The sequence below is a fragment of the Anthonomus grandis genome, chromosome 20 (assembly GCF_022605725.1).
Source record: "Anthonomus grandis grandis chromosome 20, icAntGran1.3, whole genome shotgun sequence".
In the NCBI taxonomy this organism is placed as follows: Eukaryota; Metazoa; Arthropoda; class Insecta; order Coleoptera; family Curculionidae; genus Anthonomus; species Anthonomus grandis.
In genome coordinates, this window is record NC_065565.1 from 4,037,954 (window position 1) to 4,063,095 (window position 25,142).

Below are 25,142 nucleotides of genomic sequence, written 5' to 3' on the forward strand. Positions count from 1 at the left end.
CAACCCAATAGAGGTCATAGACTTTTGTGATTATGAAATATCAAGTAACTTCAATAAAAATGAAAATTTAAATAACGTTAATTTAAAAAAAATTAAATTCGATTTTTCGAGAATTCGGCATGAACATATGAATTCTGAAGAACGTGACGCAATTTTTAAACTTTTAAGGGAATATTCAGATATTTTTTATCAAGAAGGCGATAAACTAACATTTACCAATAAAATTAAGCACCATATCAGGACAAAAGATAATATTCCCGTACACACCAGAACATACAGGTACCCAGAAATACACAAAAAGGAGGTACAACGTCAAATCAAGGACATGCTGGACCAAAATATAATTAGGCCATCCCATTCGGCTTGGTCTTCACCAATTTGGATTGTCCCCAAGAAAGCTGACTCATCTGGACGCCAAAAATGGAGAATTGTCGTCGATTTTAGAAACATTAATTCAAAAAGCATAGGCGACTCCTATCCACTACCAAATATAACCGACCTGCTGGATAAATTAGGGCGCTGTCAGTATTTTACTACATTAGATTTAGCCTCTGGATTTCACCAGATCGAAATCGCAGAAGAAGATATCCAGAAAACGGCATTTAATACAGAAAACGGACACTACGAATTTCTTCGAATGCCGTTTGGGCTAAAAAATGCTCCGGCGACATTCCAGAGGGTCATGGACAATGTACTCCGAGGATATCAAAATGAAATATGCGCCGTATATTTAGATGACATTATCATTTTTAGCACCAGCATCCAGGAGCATATAACCAGACTAAAGAAAGTATTCGATCGACTTAGAGAAGCCAATTTAAAAGTCCAACTAGACAAATCGGAATTTTTGCAAAAAGAAGTGTCATATTTGGGCCATATAGTCACACCCGATGGTGTAAAGCCCAATCCTGATAAGATCCGAGCGATAAAAGAATTCCCAATACCAAAAAATCAAAAAGAGATCAAAGGATTTCTTGGGTTACTAGGGTACTACCGTAAATTTATTAGAGATTTTGCGAAACTAACTAAACCTCTAACAAAAAGACTAAAAAAAGACGCCATTGTAAACATTTCGGATCCAGACTATATCAACTGCTTTGAATTTTGTAAAAACCTTCTAACAAACGAACCCCTTTTACAGTATCCAAATTTTGCCGAACCGTTTATTTTAACCTGTGATGCATCGAACTTTGCTCTAGGAGCGGTACTTTCACAAGGAAAAATTGGATCTGACTTGCCAATAGCATACGCTAGCCGTACCTTAAGTGAATCAGAAATCAACTACTCAACAATAGAAAAAGAACTCTTGGCAATAATCTGGGCAACCAAATATTTTAGGCCATATTTGTTTGGGCGTAAATTTAAAATCGTCACCGATCATAAGCCCCTTGAATGGCTATTTTCATTAAAGGAACCAAACTCAAAGTTAATAAGATGGCGCCTCAAATTAGAGGAATTTGATTATGAAATCGTTTACAAAAAGGGCATTTTAAATAAAAATGCCGATGCCCTTTCTCGTATGGAACTAAACGCTAATGAAACATCCGAACAACAGCAAAATTTTTCTTTACATGACTACATAGATCAATTTAACCAAGAACTTGAACAAAACAATAGAGAAAATGAATCTGTAATAGTTGAAACGGGAGATCTGGATAAAACAGAAAACGTAGCTGAAGACGATAGTAACGAAACCGTACACTCAAATCACGAGAATCCAGTGATAGGAATACCAATCGTAGATTGCCCCGTAAATTATGGAAAAAATCAAATAATTATCTCAGAAGTCAATTTCTCTCCTGCAGATACTAATAGGGTCAATCTTTTGTATCGAACAAAGAAAAGAATCCATGTACAATTTTCAAAAAATAACTATGAACAAGAAATGGTTAAATTCATTAAAGAAAATATTGCTCCAAAAATTAAATATTATTTATATTTTGAGGATCCCTTATATGAAAAATTTAGCAGTGTTTTACAAAAATATTTTAATAAAAACTCCCAAATATCCATGATAAAATGCACTAAAAAATTAATAGATGTTACCACCGAAGACGAAATTAAGAATATAATCCAAAATCACCATGAAGGAAAGACAAACCACAGAGGCATAGAAGAAACGGAAAAACGTATAAAAAATATTTATTATTGGCCAAATCAACAAAAATCAATTCAAACATATATAAATGAATGTGAACTCTGCCAAATTACCAAATATGACAGACGACCTCTTAAATTAAATTTTAACATTACCCCAACAGCCACAAAACCATTCCAAATTTTACATATAGACAGCATCACTTTGGAAAAATGTAAATTCCTTACTATCATAGACTCTTTTTCTAAGTATGCACAAGCATACAAATTAAGGTCATCACAAGGAATTGAAGTAGCAAATAATTTAATAAAATATTTCAGTCACCATTGTATACCAGATCAAATCATTTCTGATAATGGCTCAGAATTTAAAAACTCTATTATTTCTGAACTTTTGACAACGCATAAAATTAAAGTCCATTTTGTTAGCTCGCAACACCCTGAGTCAAACGGGCTTATAGAACGTTTTCACTCTACCCTTATTGAACACATTAGACTATTAAATAATCAAAACGAATATAAAAATGAACCTATAGAAATAAAAATTAATTACGCTATTCTTGCCTATAATAATACAATTCATTCTGTAACCAACTTAAAACCCTATGAAATTATTACTGGGCATTTAGACACAAATTCTCCACTTGATATAAATATTGATAGTCAACTGTTAAATAATTATATTTCTAACCACCGAGATAAAATTAAAATTTTATACAAAAAAATTAATAATGATATTCAGAAGAAAAAACAAGTGGATATAAATAAAGCTAATGAACACCGTGAAGAATTGCCGATAATACCCGATACCGTGTACGTCAAAAATAAACAAAAACAAAGCAAAACTCTAAATAAATATAAAAACGAACAACTTAAAACAATCGACCCCACTTTAAAAACTGCAAAATTAAAAACAACACACGGTAATACGGCTGAAAAAATACATCTTTCCAATGTAAAAAGGCCTAAAAAGAAACCCTACAAGTTTCAAAATATTTCAGGTTCCTTTCGCTTGGACAAGGAACAGAAATAAGGGACATCACCAGCAACCTAGGCATCCTGCCTATAAATCTAGGACCTGCAAAACTACAACGTACAGATCACACTTTTGTACACTATTTTAGTCTAGAGCCCCTTTATAATGAATTTATTAATTTAAATGATCAATACAGTAGACTTAAGTCGTCCCTCTCGAACGGCACGTATAATTTCGATTTAGACAATTATTACAAAATTGTAAATTTTTCCCAATATTGCATTTTTGAAAAAATTGAAAATATACAATTTTATAAACATAACCGCACAAAAAGAGGTATAATTAATGGCTTGGGTTCTATTGTTAAAAGCATAACTGGAACACATCTCGTGAGAGTCGGTGAAAAAATTTACACAATTTTACAACATCTTCAGAAAAATGACCAAAATCTAGAAAATCAAATTAAAATGCAATACTCCGTTAATAAACAAATTATCGAAAATTTTAATAATACTGTCCAGAGTATTATGCACAATGAAAATCTTTTAAAATCAAGAATATTGCAGCTTAACCAATTAATTAAAGAAAATGCTAGTTTCAAAGATATGCTTTTTGCCAAGGATTTGTTTAATCAACTAATAGCCTTATATAACTCCATACTTAATACTTTGCAAGATATCGAAAATTCAATTACCTTTTGCAAACTGGGCGTAATGCACCCTAGCATAATTAAATCTAAAGATTTGTTTTATGAATTGCAAAAAATTGCCACACACTATAAGAACCAACTTCCTTTCGATGTGAAACTCGAGAACATAATAAATTTCGAAAACATTATAAAAATCTCTTGCAAAATCGATTCTAACAAAATATCGTATTTTTTATCACTTCCCATAGAATATAAAGACAATTTTAATTTATATTATTTACTTCCAACTCCAACAAAAATTAATTCAGAATATTTTGCAATAATTCCAAAAATAAAATATTGTCTGAAATCAGGAAACGATGAACTTATTAGGCCTCTTAGTGACAAATGTACCGGAGGTAAACCGTATCACTGCCCAAGCACGTTGCAGTCAAAAATAATTAACGCAACTTGCGAAAGTAAAATTTTGTTTGAGCAAAAAACCAGTACTTGCCGCTTCCTCAAACTTCATGTTTTGGAAAACCACATAGAAATTATTTCTGAATTAAACCAATATTTGGCAGTATTTCCCAAAGCCGAAAAACTAGAAATTCACTGCCAGTCGCAAATAGATGTAAAAGAACTTAAAGGCATTTACCTAATTAAAGAAGGAGCTTGCAAAATCTTTTACAGGAAACAAATACTAATTTTTCAAGAGACGAGCTATGGAAGCCCTTTGGTCATTGATGCCCCTAAGCTTGAGTTCACACCTAAAAGTTTCCCGAAGTTTCACATACAGTTGGAAAATCTGCGCCTAGATACTCCAGCGCTAAACCCAATTATCCCATTAGAAAACAGCACATCAGCCGACCAATATTATATACCAAGCCTGTGGACAACCACTCTGTATATTGGTCTAATAGCCGCAGTGCTCTTTTACCTTGTTTACAAGAGAAATATCTGTTGGAAACGGACCAGAATTAATGTCGAAGATCCTACCCTGCAAGATATTCCCCTACAGCCAAGATGCCCAAGAGTAAATCTTCCAGGGGATGCTTCGTTCTAAGAGGGGAGGAGTTATATATTATATCCTTATTTAACTTATAAGAAACTGTACAATACCAACCAGCTTGCCGAATCATCATTTTGCCTTTTCCTATTTTCAGCATTTTATAAACTTCAGCTTTTATTGTACGTAAATTTATTATTTAGTCTAGAATTAACTCTGTACTGTATAAGACATATCTAATTTGAATAAAGTTTTTTTAAAAACAGAGTTCCGTAGTATCGTTACATAATTTATATATACTTATATATAATTTAAATAAATAAACTGCATTATTAGATAAGATACTACCGACGAAAATAAATGACACATCTCGTGAGAGTTAGAAAACAATGATTTTTGAACACAATTTTTTACTGGTAAGCTGTGCGGGGTGGGGTGGGGGGTAAGGGTAGAGTTAATGAAAACTTTTTTTTTTGCAGAAACTAATTGTTTAAGAAAAAATGCTTTTTGAAAAAACTATAAACAATAAAAAAATTGTCAAGGGATTTACATATTAAAAAATCACTGTTTTTCGTCTAGAATACCCAATCTAGTAACACTGTTTTTGTATTAAATATGTATTTATTAATATACATATATATAATTATACAAATTTAAATAAATAAACTACAATATTAGATAGGATACTAACGACAAAACCAAATGTTAGTCATGCGTATTATTTTGGAAAACAATGATTTTTGAACACAATTTTTTACTGGTAAGTTGTGTGGGGTGGGTGGGGGGGCAAGAAAGTGTTATTGAAAATCGGTTTTTTTTTGCAAAAAATAATTGTCTGAAAAAAATGCTTTTTGAGAAAATTATAAGTGATAAAAAAAAATTGACAAAGGATTTACCTATTGAAAAAATTAATGTTTTTTGTCTATGTTATCCAATCTAATATCATTGTTTTTATACTAAGTATTTATATATAAAATTATATCAAATTTAAATAAACAGTGCTATTAAACTAAATATTGCATATCTATTTTCTGCAAAAAAGACTTGTTTTTCATCAACACAACCCTTACCCCCCACTCGCCCCAACACATTTGCATAGTAAGAAATTCTTTTGAAAAATCACTGTTTTTCGTTCATAAAAGGCAATCGAATAGCACTGTTTTTGTATTATATATTCATTAATACACGTATATATACACATTAAAATGGTCTAAGGAACACTTAGAAAAATAGTTTTTTTTCGCCTTATAAATTTTTATATATTTGTCGGAATAAACTCACTTTCACTTTCAGACATTATGATTTATTTCTATTAAATAAATTCACAAGAAAGAACAAATTAAATTTAATAAGTAAATCCGAACGCCTCGACCGTACCAACTAAACTAAACTCGTCGTGTTTTTCTCTCAGGTTAAAAATGCCGGGCTTGTGACTACGTTTGCATAAAAAGGAATTTATGCATTACTCATTTCTTTGGTTGATAAATTATTTTAAAGAAAATTCTTAAACTTATTATAACTAGATGCGTTACATTAACAAAACAAAACAAATAATATAATTCTACCGACATATACATATATACAGGGTGTTCCGTTGATCATGTTACAAACTTCTAGGGCAGATAGAAAACATCAAAAAAAAAACAAAAGTTCATATAAACATGGGTCCGGAAAAGCTTCCTCAGGGAGCTAGAGCTCTTTGAAAATAACCTTTAAAAAACTAGTTTTTTTTAATAGCTCCGGAACTACTTTAGCTACCGCAACCAATTTTGGGAGGTAAATTATTGTTAGTACGTTTATTCTTTTGAACCTACTAAATAAAAAAAATATTTACCAGGGGTTTCAGAATCGGGGGGATATTTGGTAAATTTAGGCCCATTTCTTTAAGACCTTAATTTCTGCCCGTTTGGGCATTAGATTATGGTGTTCCTATGCTTTTTACATAAGAAAGATGCTATGTGCTATACAAATGTGCCCATCAGAGAGTGCTTCAAATGCCTGAAATAGACTTCCAAATGTCTTAAAATGTCTAGAAGAGACTTAGGAAGACTAAGTCTATGGTCCTAAAATATTTCTTACCTGGCAAAAATTTCAATTTGACAAATGTGAGTGGAACTTTGGCGCCCAACATGTGAGTATCTCAAGTATACCATATTTTATAATTATCCCAAGGAATGTGAGAAAAGAATATGCAATTTATAGTATAGAAGCAATGGGCGATATATCCTGTCTTTGAAAATTTATTTTTTACATTTAGTTAAGCCTACTTTAAGTTAACTTTTTAAGCAAATCTTCGAATAATAAATATGTGATAAGTATATTCTTTCCTGGCAAAGTTGCCATGTCGACAAAAGTGGGTGGAACTTTGGCGCCCAACATGTGAGTATCCCAAATGGACCATATTCCACAAACATTCCAAGCAATATGATAAAGGAATATTCAATTTTCAATATTGATACTATAGGCGATAAACCCTCTTTCTCTGTGTATTTAACATCTAAAGTACCTGTCGCGAAAAGGTGGTTCCTATTAAAAGACAAATTTTTTGTTGAGATTCGACGCGAAAGGGGTATACTTTGGCAATAAAAATGATGAATGGCACCTTACCTTTGGAATTTCTGGATGTGAGTGTCGCAGGGATCCCTGATTTCCTTTGGAGAACTTGACTGGATTCTGCTTGTTTCAAAGTATTCACTTAGATTAGATTTTCTTAAAAACAATGTAGACTTTTGCGAAAAGGAACTTGCGAAGAACTGCTTTCGAGAGTTACCCTTTTAATATACCTTTTTGAGAGAGACGACCGGTGGCGCTTCAATCGTCTGCGCATCCAGGTGCCAAACAAGTATTGCCAATGTATAAATATAAAAATTTTACTTTAGACGCGGGAAATAATTGTTGCAGCGACAGTACCACTTCTTTGAATTGAAGGAGAGAAATAATAAACGTGGAAAACCTTTTAGTTGGTTTATCCAAGTCACTCCAATTAACCATCGTCTTGCATTCTCTTGCCTAGTTTACCTGATTACCTAATCCTATGATCTATACATCTCTAGACCACACTTGCACAGTAACCTAAATACCATTTTACTTGGTATTACAGAGAGTGCAAGTGAAGAAAATTAGGAAAATTCCAAAAATCAACATCAAGATTGTCTTCACTTCGAAGGCCGCAGAGGTGTGAAAAGCCGCTGGGAGGGAAATCTGAGCGGTAGAGTAAAGCCGGGACGCTTTTATCCCGTAATAAAGCATACGGACAGTTGTAAATTCAAATTCAAATTCAAATTCAAAAACTTTTTATTTATCCCAAAATAAATTACACTTCATTTTTAAATATAACAATAATCTCGGTTGATGATAAATAAAGGACTACCCTGCGATTAATAAACCGATTCACAAGTCTGGAACTTATTTTCAGAAATGTGTAGAGCGCCCCAAAAAATAAAACCTATAAAAAACTAAAACCTAAAGAAAAAAAAAATCACTATTTATACTTAACAATAAAGTTAATAATTTTCAGTTTATGACAATAATTTTGGTATCCGGTCAAGCACAAGAACCCCCCATAGGTCACTAGGAGAATAGCACTAATAATTCATTATTATTTATAAATTGGACTGACAGAGAACGCACAGATCTAGCCACAAATAGTCAGATAATTTCAACATTTTCTCACATTTTCATTAAATTGTACGTTGCTCTTGCAAAAGTTTATTTTTAATGTGTTTTAAAAATGTAGATATTGCTAAAGTTTTTTTTTTCAATTGGAATATTGTTCCATATTTGAGGTGCAACAAAAGCAAAGGATTTTTGGAAATTTGCAGAACGGTGTTGCGGTACAAGAAAATTGCCAGTATAGCGAGTTTGGTGATAGTGATCTCTAGATATGAAAAGTTGATATAAATATGGCGGTTGCTTGGATTTTAAAACTCTATAAATAAAATTGGTTAAATGTAGCGTACGTCGATTAGCCATAGATAATATTGACTGTTTATTTAAGTGTGGAGTAATATGATCTCTATACAAAATATTATATGAAAATCGCAAACACGCATTTTGCAACTTCTGAATAGATTTAGAAATTCTGTTAGTCAAAGAGCTGTGATCAATGATGTCACCATAATCCAACAAAGATAAAACAAGAGAGTTACATAAATAGTATTTTGTTGTTGAGGGTAAAAATCTGTTTACTTGATATATTTTCTTCAATCTTAAATAGGCAATGCAAAGTTTCTTTTTTATATGCGTTTCGAAAGTTAATCTTGTGTCAAGGTAAACACCTAAATTCTTGACTTCTGTGACAACAGGCAACCTTTCATTATCTATCATAATATTTAAATGTTGATTAATATTTGCTATTCTGGCTTTGTTCTCTCCCAACAATATTACACATAATTTTGCAGCATTTAGCTTAAGATTATGATTATTTGCAAAACTTCGAATTTTTTTTAGGTCATCATTAAGATTTTTCTGAAAATGCTGCAATAGATCTTGATTAAATGAAATGTACAGTTGGGAATCATCAGCAAACTGTTGTATTTTAGAATTTATAACCTCTTTGTTCATATCTACCACGTATAATGAAAACAATAATGGCCCTAATATCGACCCCTGTGGGACGCCCGTTGTCACCGGTATGTAATCAGATTTAATTTTGTTGGGCCCATTATAAAGAAGTGTACTTTGAACACGCCCGACTAGATAAGATTCAAAGAATTTTACAGCTTCCTGAGAAAAACCAAAATGGTGAAGCTTAGCCAACAACATCCGGTGACACAGTGTGTCAAAGGCCTTACTGAAGTCTAATAGGCAGAGGCACGTGATTTCTTTCCGATCCTGATCAAGCCTTACATCATTCACCAAGTTAATTAGGCAGGTACTAGTGCTAAAATTTTTTCTAAATCCAGATTGGCTAGGCGGAATTATTTTTTTAGATTCGACAAATGAAACAATCTGTTGATAAATGTGCTTTTCCAAAATTTTTGATATAGCCGGCAAAATACTTATGGGTCGAAGATCTTTAAAGTCTCCTGGATTTGAAACTTTTGGTAATGGTAAAATAATAGATTTTTTCCATAAGTCCGGATAACTATTTTCTAGAATACAAGTATTAATAATATTTATTAAAGCATATTTACAATAAGGAAAGCATAATTTAATATCTCTTATTGATATCTCGTCTTCGCCTGTGGCATTAGTGCTAATAGAATTTAAAATTTGGATTAATGCTTCTTCGTCTATCAGACCAAACCTTAACTCCTCGGTAAATGATTGATGCCTATTTTGTTTATAAAAATTAACCTTTTCTTCTGAGGTAGTATATGTACCTGAATTAGAATTTACAAAATAATTATTTATTGCAGATGGATCTGGAAATATCTAAAAAATGTCATTGGTATTTTTAGTTTTGGTCAGATTTAACTTTTCAGCAGATTTCCAAAAATCCCTTCCAGACTTTGTAGAAAGAGATTGAAAGTAAGCTATTTTCTCACGGGCTATGGCATGTTTAGTCGTATTTCGAAGTTCCTTATAGTATTGCAGTTTGGCGTCAGTTCCATGCTGTAGATATTTCTTGTGGGCCTTATCTCTTAATTTCATTAGCAACTTAATGTTATTCGTAATCCATGCTGTATATGGCCTATCCTGGATTTTTTTTTGTTTCAAGGGAGCATGCTTGTTAAGTAAAAACATGATAAACGAATTAAAAATGTTTAATTTATTATTAATATTAGTTATATAATAAATATTATCCCAATTTAGTGCTCGAGCGTCCCTCTCAAAGTCACCCACTGTAATATCGTTATAATTTCTAAAAGAAACAAATTTTTGAAATGGCTTGTTTCAAATCAAATTAAAGCATGCAAAAGTTAAACAGTGATCAGATACACTTTCTGAAATAGGTACCACCTCGCAACTTTCAGGGATGAATGTTTTACTTGTTATAATTAGATCTAATAAACTCGAGTTATCTCCAGTGTGACTAAACCGAGTAGGGTTTTTAACATATTGCTCCAAGTCATAATTTTGAAGCAATTTGATAAAATCATTTTTTGGTGTAGTTTGGTTTAGAAAATTAATGTTATAGTCTCCGACAAAAATTGGATAGTCACAAAAGGCACGTTGTCCTCAAAGCTGTCTAAGAAGTTATTAATGTTTGCAGATGGTGGTTTGTATATTGTGGTGAAAATAACAGATTTTTTACCTATGTTAATTTTTATGCTTAAATATTCACAAGATTCTGAATTAACTTGAAATTGAAGTATTTCATATTTTAAATGACTTTTTAGGTAAACACCTACTCCTCCACCCCTGCCAACTCTATCCTTTCTAACAAATTTGTAGCCATTAAGTTTAAATGAAGTTTCGTCATGGGAAGGTGTCAGCCAAGTCTCAGTTATTCCTAATATCTCAAACTGATGTTGATGTACATAGTGTGAGAATTCATCGAATCCTGTATTAAGAGAGCGTACATTCAAATGCGAAATTTTAAATAGATTTTGACCAGAACTAGCGCGCGACCCCATGTCATCCATTATCATTTAAAATATAATTCCCCCAATAACCACCAGCCTATACTGGACCAAAATAGATGCCTTTTATTATTTATACTTAACATTAAAATACAAACTAAAAATTCACAATCAAAATTTAAAGGTGATTTTTTTATCACAGTTATAAAATGATGTATATCATGCATTTATACTAATATGCCTTTAAAGAAGTTGATCCACTAATTAAAATAAAAATGATATGCTGAATAAAAAGCTCATTATAGTATTATCTCAAAATATAGTTTAATATAAAAAAAAAAAAAAATTACCCACAGAAAGGGAATATGTGGCATTAGCGCAAAATCATAAGATATAGGTACAGTCTTATTAAAAAAATAATATTAAAAAAATACATGTTAGATACACAATACGTAATACCCACTTCCCAAAGCCAGCCACAAATCATAAACTAAATATATGTACATATTACTTACACTTAATTTTCTAAATTTCTAGATTTCTTAAATTTCTAAAAACTTACTTTAATAGATTTTATTAAAAAAAAATATATATATGCATATGTAGGTTTATACAGGGTGAGTTTTTTAAAGTGTTACAATGCGATATGTCAAAAACGGCTGCAAATTTTTTTTTGGCATTTTGGTGACATTTCAAGTATACCGGGGGGCACTCTTTGTGATATTTTTGACATTTATCCCTTCACCCCCCTAAGAGGGGGGGAGGGTCACTTCCTTATTTTAAATGGAATGACGTGTTTTTTATTCTTAAATACGAATCTACATAAAATATGAAGTCTGTTTACAAAAAATTTTTAAAATTGCTTTGCTGGTTACGGAATTATGATCAAAAATGTTTTAATTAAATTTAAAAATAATTCGAATATTTTACCATAATAACAGCCGGTTGCCATGGAAATCCTACTGTTTATTTTACTAGTATGGATGGAAATGAAAATCCTAGTAACGGTGGGATTTCCATGGCAACATAACAAGCAGTGTCACATAAAAATTTTGACGTGTTATTAACAAGTAAATTGTGTTTAAAAAGAACAAAATGGAAGCGAATTTCAGTGTAGAAGTAGATATGTTGTTAATTTTGGGGGAGTGCAGAAAAAATTATAGGGAGGCTGCAGTAGTGTGGGCCGAGAGGTTTCCGGATATTCCAAAATCTCATATGGACTGGAGACCAGAAGTCGTATGACTGGTAGTCTAAAAAGTAAACGACGAAATCGGATTAAAACGCAAACAGATGAAAATAAGGCAGTTGCTGTATTAGGAGCAGTAGCTATTGATCCTCAAATCAGTACCAGGCGGCTTGCTTTAGATGCTGGAATTAGTCAATTATCAATTATAACAATTCTGCATCGGTACAAGTTTCATCCCTACCACATTACACTTCATCAAGAGCTTTACGGACATGATTTTGAGAATCGCATTAATTTTAGCACTTGGGGATTTCAACAAAAATGCGTGAAAATAACCATTTTTTGGGAAACGTTATTTTTTCTGATGAGGCTTCTTTTAATAATTGCGGGCAGGTAAGATTTAACTTATTTAAATTAGAACATATTCAAGTTTTGGTTGTTTGTTTTTCTAAAAGGTAAACAGGCACAACATGCATTACTGGGCAGCAAATAATCCTCACTGGATGAGAACTGTACCAAATCAACATCCCTGGTCTGTGAACGTATGGTGTGGTATTTTCGAGGATAGAGTTATTGGTCTGCATTTTTTCCAAGGTCATTTAAATGGACAGGTCTACACAGATTTTTTAAGAAATCAGTTACCTCGTCTACTAAACCAAAATTTAAATCCTAACGTATGGTTTCAGCAGGACGGAGCTCCACCCCATTATGCCATACAGGCCCGTACTTATTTAAATGAGATTTTTGAAAACAGGTGGATTGGTCGAGGTGGTCCTGTCAACTGGCCTGCTCGTTCGCCAGATTTGACCCCCCTTGACTTTTTTTTATGGGGATTTATAAAAGACAAAGTAATGGCTAGTGCACCTACAACTCCAGAGGATATGAAGAACAGGATTCGTTTTGCTTGTTCATTAGTGACACCAGCAATGTTACAGCGGGTACGAAACTCATGTCAAGAAAGGATAAGAAAGTGTTTGGAAGTCGAAGGCGGTCACTTCGAACAGCTCCTTAGGCATAATACATAAACGATAAATAGTTAAAAAGTAGGAAATAATTTGTTTTTATTGTAGTAGAATATTCGAATTATTTTTAAATTTAATCAAAACATTTTTGATCATAATTCCGTAACCAGCAAAGCAATTTTAAAAATTTTTTGTAAACAGACTTCATATTTTATAAAGATTCGTATTTAAGAATAAAAAATACGTCATTCCATTTAAAATAAGGAAGTGACCCTCCCCCCCTCTTAGGGGGGTGAAGGGACAAATGTCAAAAATATCACAAAAAGTGCCCCCCGGTATACTTGAAATGTCACCAAAATGTCAAAAAAAAATTTGCAGCCGTTTTTGACATATCGCATTGTAACACTTTAAAAAACTCACCCTGTATATTGTGTACATACGCCAGATATGCTGTGTAGAAATGAAGGGCTACTTAATTTTTCTTCCCTTCCAAATAAGTCTTCAAGTTTTTTCTTAGCCAATACAAAAGGAAGGAACCCATTCATTTATACGTAAATCTAGGCAGCAATTTTGATTCTTTAACTAATTAATAATTATTATTCGGAGTCACTAACCTGTCTGTCAGTTTGTGTATTGGAGGGCAGCTTACCGATTACGTCATTTAGTTTATCTATTGATGTAATAACCAACTTAGTTAGCACCCTCATTTAACACATACACTCGACCCCCCATAGTGTAACACGAACTTGGGAAGTATTTTTTGCACTCTTTAAAAATTTGTAAATTATCGACGGTAAGTAATTCAGACAGAAAAACTCCCGAACCTTTTAAGCGTCTTTTATTATTAAAAATGTTATCGCGTAGCCACCGACAACATACTGAGACTACTACAGGTCGAGGTTTTGTTGACACGGATGGTTTTTTTACGCCTAAGCGGTGACAATAGTTTAAATCACTTTTACGAATGTGTACTCCAATTTTTTGGCTGATAGTGCCGCCAACCTCCTGATATATGTCCTGGTTTGCTTTCTCGGAAATACCGTGAAGCAATATAACATTTTGATTGGCCGCCATATCAGCTTTTAGCGTAGCAGATGTTATTTTGGAGATATTATACTATATATCCTCGATTGATTTTTTTACAGAAGTCTCAAATTCTAGGAAATGCTCAGAGAGCTCTTCTAGGCCATTATTCGACTTGTAGATGTAATCGCTCTATTGTCAAGGTCTTTTCTAAATTTATTAATATCTTCGGCGAACTTGGCAGCCATTTCTTCCACCTTGTCATTAAGCTTACCTCACTAAGGTTTTGAGGTAAATCTGCCCTTTTTTTGGATTCTTCTGGTCGATTTCATTATACACCTAACTAGAGTTACACACACTTTTTATGAAATAAATTACATTAAGTGAGCTTAAAATAGTTAAAAACTGTGGATCAACAATAACAATGATCCTATTCGCCACACATGCGCATCACATCCGGCTAATGTAAATGCGGCTTAAAGGCGATTGTCACTGCGATTTTGTATTGTCGTGCTGTAAATTCGATGGGAGTTAAATAAAATTTGATGTAGTGTCCTTATTTTTGTTGTTGCTGCGTGGAATTTTCGAGAAATTCAAGGAGAAGTTTACATAAGTTTTGAAAGGCTATAGTTCAGAACCTGTAAGAGGTACACGTTTTTCAGTGGTACCAAACGATTCAGAGGATTCCAAATATCTAAAAAACGTTAAAGGAAATTTTCGGAAATGATTGGTTTTTCCAGGAAAAATTTTCAAAGTTGGCAATTTTCGGACTGTAAGATAAATGTCCATAATTTATTAAGGAACTTTGAAAATTCGTAACTTGGAAACCAGAAGACGTACGGCTTTTACGGTGATACCAAACGATTAAGACGGTTCCAAACTTATAAAAAACGTTAAAGGAAATTTTTCAAAATGGTTGGTTTATCCAGAAAAAATTTTCAAAGTTGGCCATTTTCGGACTGTGAGACAAATATTCATAATTTATTAGGGAACTTTAAAAATTTGTAACTTGGAAACCAGAAGATGTATGGCTTTTATAGTAGTACCAAACGATTCACAAGGTTCCAAATATCTTAAAAACGTTAAAGAAAATTCTTGGAAATGATTGGTTTTCTCAGGAAAAAATTTCAAAATTGACCATATTTGGACTGTAAGGCAAAATATACATAAGTTAATAAGAAACTTTAAAATTCCATAGCCTGAAAACTATAAGAGCTACGACTGTTCCAGTGGTACCAAATGATTTAGAAGGTTCCAGGTATGCCAAAAACGTTAAAGAAAATTTTTGAGAACTTTTTGTATTTTCAGGAAAAAATTTCAAAATTGCCAAACAAATATGCATAAGTTAATAAGAAACAATAATATATAATACAGCAAGTATAAATCAACGAATTGTGTTATTAGATTAGATATTAATGACGTAATCAGTTGTTATTCATACGTATTATTTTGGAAAACAATAATTTTTCCAAAATGTCTTACTGGTAAGTTGTCTGGGGTGGGTGGGAGGGTAAGGGTAAGGTTTACAAAAAACGTTTTATTTTCAGAAAATAATTACTTGGGAAACAAATCCTTTTTAAAAAAATTATAGTTCTTGTATCTATAATTTTCTCACATAACCTTAAAGTTTTCGAGTAAAACGTGAAAAAAACCCTATTTTTTTTCGAAAGCTAGACGTAACGCTATGGAAATTGCAGTAGTGGTGCCATTTTTTTTATCGCAAATAAGTGGATATTTAGTTTTTTACGATAGCTCATTAAGTTTTTAGAGAATTTCAGTTTTTTTTTGATTCTCGACAAATTTTCATTATCTAGGTTCAAAAATATAGTTTTAAATTAAAACTATTGATATCAACCATATATCGTCAAGCTATATTTAATAAATTGTAGAATATACGTATATCATTATACGATTCTGTTTAGACAAGAGAGAAAATGTTAGCATTTAAAAAATTTACAAGGGATTTACATAGCTTGTCTTTACACTCAATTACTACACCTCAAACCTTTGATGAAATTTTTCTGAAAAATCACTGTATTTAATCTTATCTCGCTGTTTTTATACTAAATGCTTATATAAAAAAAGTATATCAAATTTAAATAAACAGCGTTATTAAATTAAATATTGAATGTATATTTTTTGCAAAAACATTGTTTTTTATCAACACAACCCTTAACCCCCACCGGTGAAAACTCACCGTTTTTCGTTTATAAGGTTTAAACGTTATTTATTGCAGAAAATAACTTTTTGAGAAAAAAATGCTTTTTTAGAAAATCATAGGTGGTAAAATCTCTATAGTTTTTATATCTATACTTTTCTTACCTAACCTTAAGGTTTTCGAGTAAAACGTGATAAAACCCTGTACAACTAAAAAACACTCAAGAATGCGTTATTTGCGGTTATTAATATTATGGTTTTAACGTAATGTGCGCCAATAAGTAACTGCTTAATTCTCTACTCAATATCGGTTATAATAGTTATCGGCAAATAACCGGTTATCGATAAATCACTAAAATGAATCAATACTTACCTAAACAAACTCTCGTTATCATCCCCTTCGGCATCGCTGGACACATCAAAGGCCTGCTGAACGTTCGCGAGCACGTGGGCCTGTTGCATCTTCTCCCACTCGTGTTCGGTCATCGATCTTGACCCAAATGGCATTTTGTTCGGATCTTCGTCGATCGGTGTTCGACTTTTGTTGGGCCGTCGCGGCAGGGAGTGAGTATCGAAACTGGAATGACTGGCGCTGCGAGAAAAGTTGCTCGGATCGACTGCGTTTGGAGAGAGGGACCTGAAGAAAAAGAAGAAACTTGCTGGAGAATTTGAGGTTTTATCGTAAAATAGGAGCGTTTGATTATTTTGAACGTAAATTATTCTTCTATTATTATGATCAAAAAACCATGATGAACTTAGAAAACGCTGAGTTATTGTTGTTATTTTATTTGTGTCAACTCGGTAGGACTCAACCCAATTACAAAGCGAAGCACTTGCAGGTTAGTTCTTTCTGGCAAATTAAAGAATAAAGAAACGTAACGGGAAAGAAAAGGAAAATAATAAAAAATTTCCACGTAGTATTACTCTCATTTGAAGAAATGAGTGAAATCGATGCACTTAAATTTGAGATATTGGAATTTTTAGTTCAGAAGTGATGTTAAGAAGCAAAAACTTTGCCTTACTGTTACTGACAAGTAAACATTTTGGGTTCTAGTAGTCAAATTTAAAAAATTACTGATTTGTAAACTAGTGTGAAGATCACTTTAGTCTTTTTTGACTAAATGACAAAAATCGATGCACCAAAAGTCATGATATTAGAATTCTTAGTCCAGGAGTGCCTGTAAGAAGCAAAAGACTTTGTCTGTTATTAACAAGTGAATATCTTGGGTTCTCGTAGTCAAAATTTCGAAATTATTCATTTGTGGACTAATGTGAAGACCATTTTAGTGTCTTCTGAAAAACTGACAAAAATCAATGCACTAAAAGTCGTGATATTAGAATTCTTAGTCCAGGAGTGCCTGTAAGAAACAAAAGACTTTATCTATTATTAACAAGTGAATATCTTGGGTTCTCGTGGTCAAAATTTCGAAATTATTGATTTGTGGACTAGTATGAAGACTACTTTAGTATTTTCTAAAAAACTGAAAAAAATCGATGCACCAAAAGTCATGATATTAGAATTCTTAGTCCAGGAGTGCCTGTAAGAAGCAAAAGACTTTGTCTGTTATTAACAAGTGAATATCTTGGGTTCTCGTAGTCAAAATTTCGAAATTATTGATTCATGGACTAGTATGAAGACTATTTTAGTATTTGCTGAAAAACTGACAAACATCGATGCACCAAAAGTCATGATATTAGAATTCTTAGTCCAAGAGTGCCTGTAAGAAACAAAAGACTTTGTTTGTTATTAACAAGTGAATATCTTGGGTTCGCGTAGTCAAAATTTCGAAATTATTGATTCGTGGACTAGTGTGAAGGCTATTTTAGTATTTTCTGAAAAACTGAAAAAAATCGATGCACCAAAAGTCATGATATTAGAATTCTTAGTCCAGGAGTGCCTGTAAGAAGCAAAAGACTTTATCTATTATTTACAAGTGAATATCTTGGGTTCTCATAGTCAAAATTTCGAAATTATTGATTTGTGGACTAGTATGAAGACTACTTTAGTATTTTCTAAAAAACTGAAAAAAATCGATGCACCAAAAGTCATGATATTAGAATTCTTAGTCCAGGAGTGCCTGTAAGAAGCAAAAGACTTTATCTATTATTTACAAGTGAATATCTTGGGTTCTCATAGTCAAAATTTCGAAATTATTTATTTTTGGACTAGTATGAAGACTATTTTAGTATTTTCTGAAAAACTGACAAAAATCGATGCACCAAAAGTCATGATATTAGAATTCTTAGTCCAGGAGTACCTGTAAGAAGCCAAAGACTTTATCTGCTATTAACAAGTGAATATCTTGGGTTCTTATAATCAAAATTTCGAAATTATTGATTCATGGACTAGTATGAAGACTATTTTAGTATTTGCTGAAAAACTGACAAAAATCGATGCACCAAAAGTCATGATATTAGAATTCTTAGTCCAGGAGTACCTGTAAGAAGCCAAAGACTTTATCTGCTATTAACAAGTGAATATCTTGGGTTCTTATAATCAAAATTTCGAAATTATTGATTTATGGACTAATATGAAGACTATTAAAGTGTTTTTTGAAAAAACTACTAAAATCGATGCACTTAAAGTGAAGATATCAGAATTTATATTCCAGGAGTGCCTGTAAGAAGCTAAAGACCTTGTTTGTTATTAACGAGTAAATATCTTGGGTTATAGTAGTCAAAATTTCAAAATTATTGATTTACGGACTAGTGTAAAGACTATTTTAGGCTTTTTTGAAGAAATTACAAAAATCGATGCACTTAAAGTGAAGATATCAGAATTTATATTCCAGGAGTGCCTGTAAGAAGCTAAAGACCTTGTTTGTTATTAACGAGTAAATATCTTGGGTTATAGTAGTCAAAATTTCAAAATTATTGATTTACGGACTAGTGTAAAGACTATTTTAGGCTTTTTTGAAGAAATTACAAAAATCGATGCATTAAAAGCCAAGATATGGGGTTTCTCAATCCAGGAGTGCCTGTAAGAAGCAAAACAATTTTTCAGTTATTAACAAATCAATATCTTGGGTTCTCGTGGTCTAAATTTAGAAATTATTTATTTTTGGACTAGTATGAAGACTACTTTAGTATTTTCTGAAAAACTGACAAAAATCGATGCACCAAAAGTCATGATATTAGAATTCTTAGTCCAGGAGTGCCTGTAAGAAGCAAAAGACTTTGCCTGTTATTAACTAGTAAATATCTTGGGTTCTCGTAGTCAAAATTTCGAAATTATTGATTCGTGGACTAGTGTGAAGGCTATTTTAGTATTTTCTGAAAAACTGACAAAAATCGATGCACCAAAAGTCATGATATTAGAATTCTTAGTCCAGGAGTGCCTGTAAGAAGCAAAAGACTTTATCTATTATTAACAAGTGAATATCTTGGGTTCTCGTAGTCAAAATTTCGAAATTATTGATTCATGGACTACTGTGAAGACTACTTTAGTATTTGCTGAAAAACTGAAAAAAATCGATGCACCAAAAGTCATGATATTAGAATTCTTAGTCCAGGAGTGCCTGTAAGAAGCAAAAGACTTTATCTATTATTTACAAGTGAATATCTTGGGTTCTCATAGTCAAAATTTCGAAATTATTGATTTGTGGACTAGTATGAAGACTACTTTAGTATTTTCTAAAAAACTGAAAAAAATCGATGCACCAAAAGTCATGATATTAGAATTCTTAGTCCAGGAGTGCCTGTAAGAAGCAAAAGACTTTATCTATTATTTACAAGTGAATATCTTGGGTTCTCATAGTCAAAATTTCGAAATTATTTATTTTTGGACTAGTATGAAGACTATTTTAGTATTTTCTGAAAAACTGACAAAAATCGATGCACCAAAAGTCATGATATTAGAATTCTTAGTCCAGGAGTACCTGTAAGAAGCCAAAGACTTTATCTGCTATTAACAAGTGAATATCTTGGGTTCTTATAATCAAAATTTCGAAATTATTGATTCATGGACTAGTATGAAGACTATTTTAGTATTTGCTGAAAAACTGACAAAAATCGATGCACCAAAAGTCATGATATTAGAATTCTTAGTCCAGGAGTACCTGTAAGAAGCCAAAGACTTTATCTGCTATTAACAAGTGAATATCTTGGGTTCTTATAATCAAAATTTCGAAATTATTGATTTATGGACTAATATGAAGACTATTAAAGTGTTTTTTGAAAAAACTACTAAAATCGATGCACTTAAAGTGAAGATATCAGAATTTATATTCCAGGAGTGCCTGTAAGAAGCTAAAGACCTTGTTTGTTATTAACGAGTAAATATCTTGGGTTATAGTAGTCAAAATTTCAAAATTATTGATTTACGGACTAGTGTAAAGACTATTTTAGGCTTTTTTGAAGAAATTACAAAAATCGATGCATTAAAAGCCAAGATATGGGGTTTCTCAATCCAGGAGTGCCTGTAAGAAGCAAAACAATTTTTCAGTTATTAACAAATCAATATCTTGGGTTCTCGTGGTCTAAATTTAGAAATTATTTATTTTTGGACTAGTATGAAGACTACTTTAGTATTTTCTGAAAAACTGACAAAAATCGATGCACCAAAAGTCATGATATTAGAATTCTTAGTCCAGGAGTGCCTGTAAGAAGCAAAAGACTTTGCCTGTTATTAACTAGTAAATATCTTGGGTTCTCGTAGTCAAAATTTCGAAATTATTGATTTATGGACTAGTATGAAGACTATTTTAGTATTTTCTGAAAAACTGACAAACATCGATGCACCAAAAGTCATGATATTAGAATTCTTAGTCCAGGAGTGCCTGTAAGAAGCAAAAGACTTTGTTATTAACAAGTGAATATCTTGGGTTCTCGTAGTCAAAATTTCGAAATTATTGATTTGTGGACTAGTATGAAGACTACTTTAGTATTTTCTAAAAAACTGAAAAACATCGATGCACCAAAAATCATGATATTAGAATTCTTAGTCCAGGAGTACCTGTAAGAAGCAAAAGACTTTGGCTGCTATTAACAAGTGAATATCTTGGGTTCTCGTAGTCAAAATTTCGAAATTATTGATTTGCGGACTAGTGTGAAGACCATTTTAGTATTTTCTGAAAAAAATTACAAAAATCGATACACCAAAAGTTAAAGTATTAGAATTATTAGTCCAAGAGTACCTGTAAGAAGCAAAAGACTTTGCCTGTTATTAACCAGTGAATATCTTGGGTTCTCGTAGTCAAAATTTCGAAATTATTGATTTGTGGACTAGTGTGAAGACCATTTTAGTATTTTCTGAAAAAAATTACAAAAATCGATACACCAAAAGTTAAAGTATTAGAATTATTAGTCCAAGAGTACCTGTAAGAAGCAAAAGACTTTGCCTGTTATTAACAAGTGAATATCTTGGGTTCTCGTAGTCAAAATTTTGAAATTATTGATTTGTGGACTAGTATGAAGACTATTTTAGTATTTGCTGACAAATTGACAAAAATCGATGCACCAAAAGTCATAATATTACAATTATTAGTCCAGAAGTGCCTGTAAGAAGTAAAAGACTTTGTCTGTTATTAACAAGTGAATATCTTGGGTTCTCGTAGTCAAAATTTCGAAATTATTGATTTGTGGACTAGTGTGAAGACCATTTTAGTATTTTCTGAAAAAAATTACAAAAATCGATACACCAAAAGTTAAAGTATTAGAATTATTAGTCCAAGAGTACCTGTAAGAAGCAAAAGACTTTGCCTGTTATTAACCAGTGAATATCTTGGGTTCTCGTAGTCAAAATTTCAAAATTATTGATTTATTAACTAGTGTGAAGACCATTTTAGTATATTTTTTTAATGACGAAAATCGACTTTAGGTGTTTTTGGTTGCTTCGCATTTCTTTACATGGGGCGTGTAAGACGTATTGGGTTTATAACCGAGTAAATTATAAGAAGTTTAAGGGACGTTTCTCACCCTCAAATTACAGCAACAGATCTGGGGAATTTTTTGTGTCTGTCTGTATTTTATTTATTAGAAACCTTGCAGCTTTAGATCTAGTTGACCGTTTAGGGTTTTTTCCGATTTCTATCACAGGAATCTGACACAGAAACCCTGGAATTCCCAGATAGGACTTTCTTTCCAGGGATTTGCTTCTCTTTGGATATTGGTCGAATAGAAACTCAGAAATTTTGCACCCAATTGGGGTTATGTACAAAATTTCCTAAAAATTACAAGATGCCAGAGATCGGATAAAAGACGCATGATATCAATACCAAACACTTTTAAGAATAAATGTTTATATTCGAAATTTATTTTTAATTTTAATACATACAGACCCATAAGGTCTTTTTAAACTAGTGAATAACAACCAACAATTTTTCAATTTGAATTTCGTAACTCTACCTAATCGATTTAACATTCCCAATAAATTTACTAGAGACGTTAAAACGCGAGAGAATTATCATTTAATTATATTAGAGCTGCCGTGCCAGTAAGTGATGGAAACAGGCTCCACCGACTAAATGGAGAAATATAAATTTTTAATGGATTTTAAATGGATGCAAAAAAATTAAAGCCCTTAAAGAAGGAATAATTTTAGCATTAATAACTGTACTTTTATCAAAAAACATTGACAAACAAACAATTAAATTTAATGACTTTTTATTACCTTGTTAGAGCGTCTGTTTGCTGGATGTTGTACGCGATTTCCTGTTGCAACATTTGCCTCTTGACGTTGTCGATTTCCAATCTGGACTTCGCCAGCTCCTTCATTATTTCCGACTTTTGCTGGTCCACTTCCTCCATCATTTTTCTCGTTTTTTCCAATTCTTGCGTCAAATTATTCTTTTCCTAGAAAAAATCTCCGTATTAGTTAATTAGTAGTAAAACATTTATTTCGCGATTGATAACTTGAGTGGGTTTCGTTTGTTTCTTCTTCCAGTGATTTTAACAGATTATAAGTTAACGTGATTCTAACAGAAATTCGAAAGCTTTAATGCGTTTTTTAAGCGAGGAATTGAGAGTCAAATGCAGCCATACAGGATGATGATGGTTGGTGAAGACTTTATGCCGATGTAAATAATATGACTCTAGCTACTATGCATAATTATGCATAATATATCAAGCCTTTGTAAAAATTCAATAATTTTATCCTAAATAAAACATAAATTTTTAGCAAATCATGTTTCATAAAAGCCTGCATTGGAATATGCCTAACTGGTTTTCCGATAGTTCTTTTCTATTATCCTTTATTTTATAATGGGCTTTACATTAAGGCCAATATAACGAAATGTGCAAATAATTAACAGAAAATAAATAAAGAAGAAAACAAATTATTTTGAAGCCAAGATATTTAAGGAAAATTTTTCCTAAAATGATTATTGACAAATTTTTAAATTAGCCTTAAACTGGCAATTTCCAGTAAAAAAACCCGAGAAAATTTTTTTTGGTCGAAAATCAAAAGGGGTATGTATGTATACCCACGAAAAATTTCGAAAAAATGGTTTTTATTTCTTTCTAAATAAACTATAACTCTGACAACTTTTTGCTTTAAATAAAAGTTTTCGGAAATATTACGGGGCATCTGTATGTCAAAATGAATCGGTTCTATCTATCATAGAATCAGAGAAAATTGAAAAAAACCATTAAACATAAATATGGAATTATCAAGAGCCCTATGGAAAAATTTCAATTTTTTATTTTTCTATCATATACTACTTCAGAATACCGTTCAAAAAGGTTATTACCTATTTGACTCTAAAATGAACAGAAAACTTATTTATTTGCATTTTTCGATTTTGGAGCAAAATCCGGCCGAAAATGACCAATTTTTCAAAATATGCTCCGAATTCAAAATTTCTTTTTTCTGGTTCAAGATCACTCGAAAGGGAGTAAGAGAGCTTTATGACGAAATTTTCCACGATTTACAAGAGTGCTGCAATATAAATAGAAAATATTATGTCCTATGTATTCATATGGGGCAAAAAAAATTTTACGTCGATTTTTTTATTTTCATCTTAAAAGTAATTATATTGTTATATAAAAATAAAATTACAGGAAAACAATAACGAATAAAAGAAACCAAATCAACGAAATGAATAAAAGCTATAAAAACCGAAATATTAGTAAGAGTGTAAAAAAAGAAACACGTTTTTTTACGCAGCAACAATGTTTTTTTCTAAATTGGTTAAATTTGATTATTAATGTAAAATGCGTCCAAATTCCTATTAGAATTAACAATTCCTATTTAAAAGAAATCTATAAATTAAAATTATTACTATAATGTAATAAAGTTTTGATAGTCGCGTGGTCTTAAAACTCAATATTGCAAAAACTTGTTAAAAATCAATAATTGTATCCTAAATAAACCCCAAATACCAAATTTCAATCATCTGAGGGATCAATAGGAACAAAGTTTTGATAGTCACATGACTTTTAACATTTATTTATTTCATAAAGTACTACAATCATTAACAAACTATATCACAACTATTATCAACCCTAAAAGTTCTGTCCTTTAATCTCGTCAATTAAGTTGTTTAAAAAAATTGGTGCATAATTTAATTGGATACTATTGATATTTATTTATTTTTGAATAAAAATGTAATATAGTTAGAAAGTTGAAATTTTTTTGGAAGGAATTGAAAACTCTAAAAGTTTTAGGTCACGTCAATCAAGTTATTTAAAAAAAATGGG

General features: G+C 31.7%; 1 protein-coding gene across 23 annotated transcripts in view; it reads right to left on the reverse strand.

Annotated features, from left to right (window-relative positions):
• The window catches only part of LOC126747927 (liprin-alpha-1), a 455,345-nt gene that overhangs the window by 91,245 nt on the left and 338,958 nt on the right, over positions 1–25,142 (reverse strand). For all 23 annotated transcript variants that reach the window (XM_050456896.1, XM_050456904.1, XM_050456907.1 and 20 more), the window contains 2 exons: positions 23,116–23,297; positions 16,879–17,142 (listed from right to left, as the gene is read on the reverse strand). In XM_050456896.1, the coding sequence (XP_050312853.1) occupies positions 16,879–17,142; positions 23,116–23,297 (446 nt within the window). The remainder of the gene's footprint in view (positions 1–16,878; positions 17,143–23,115; positions 23,298–25,142) is intronic.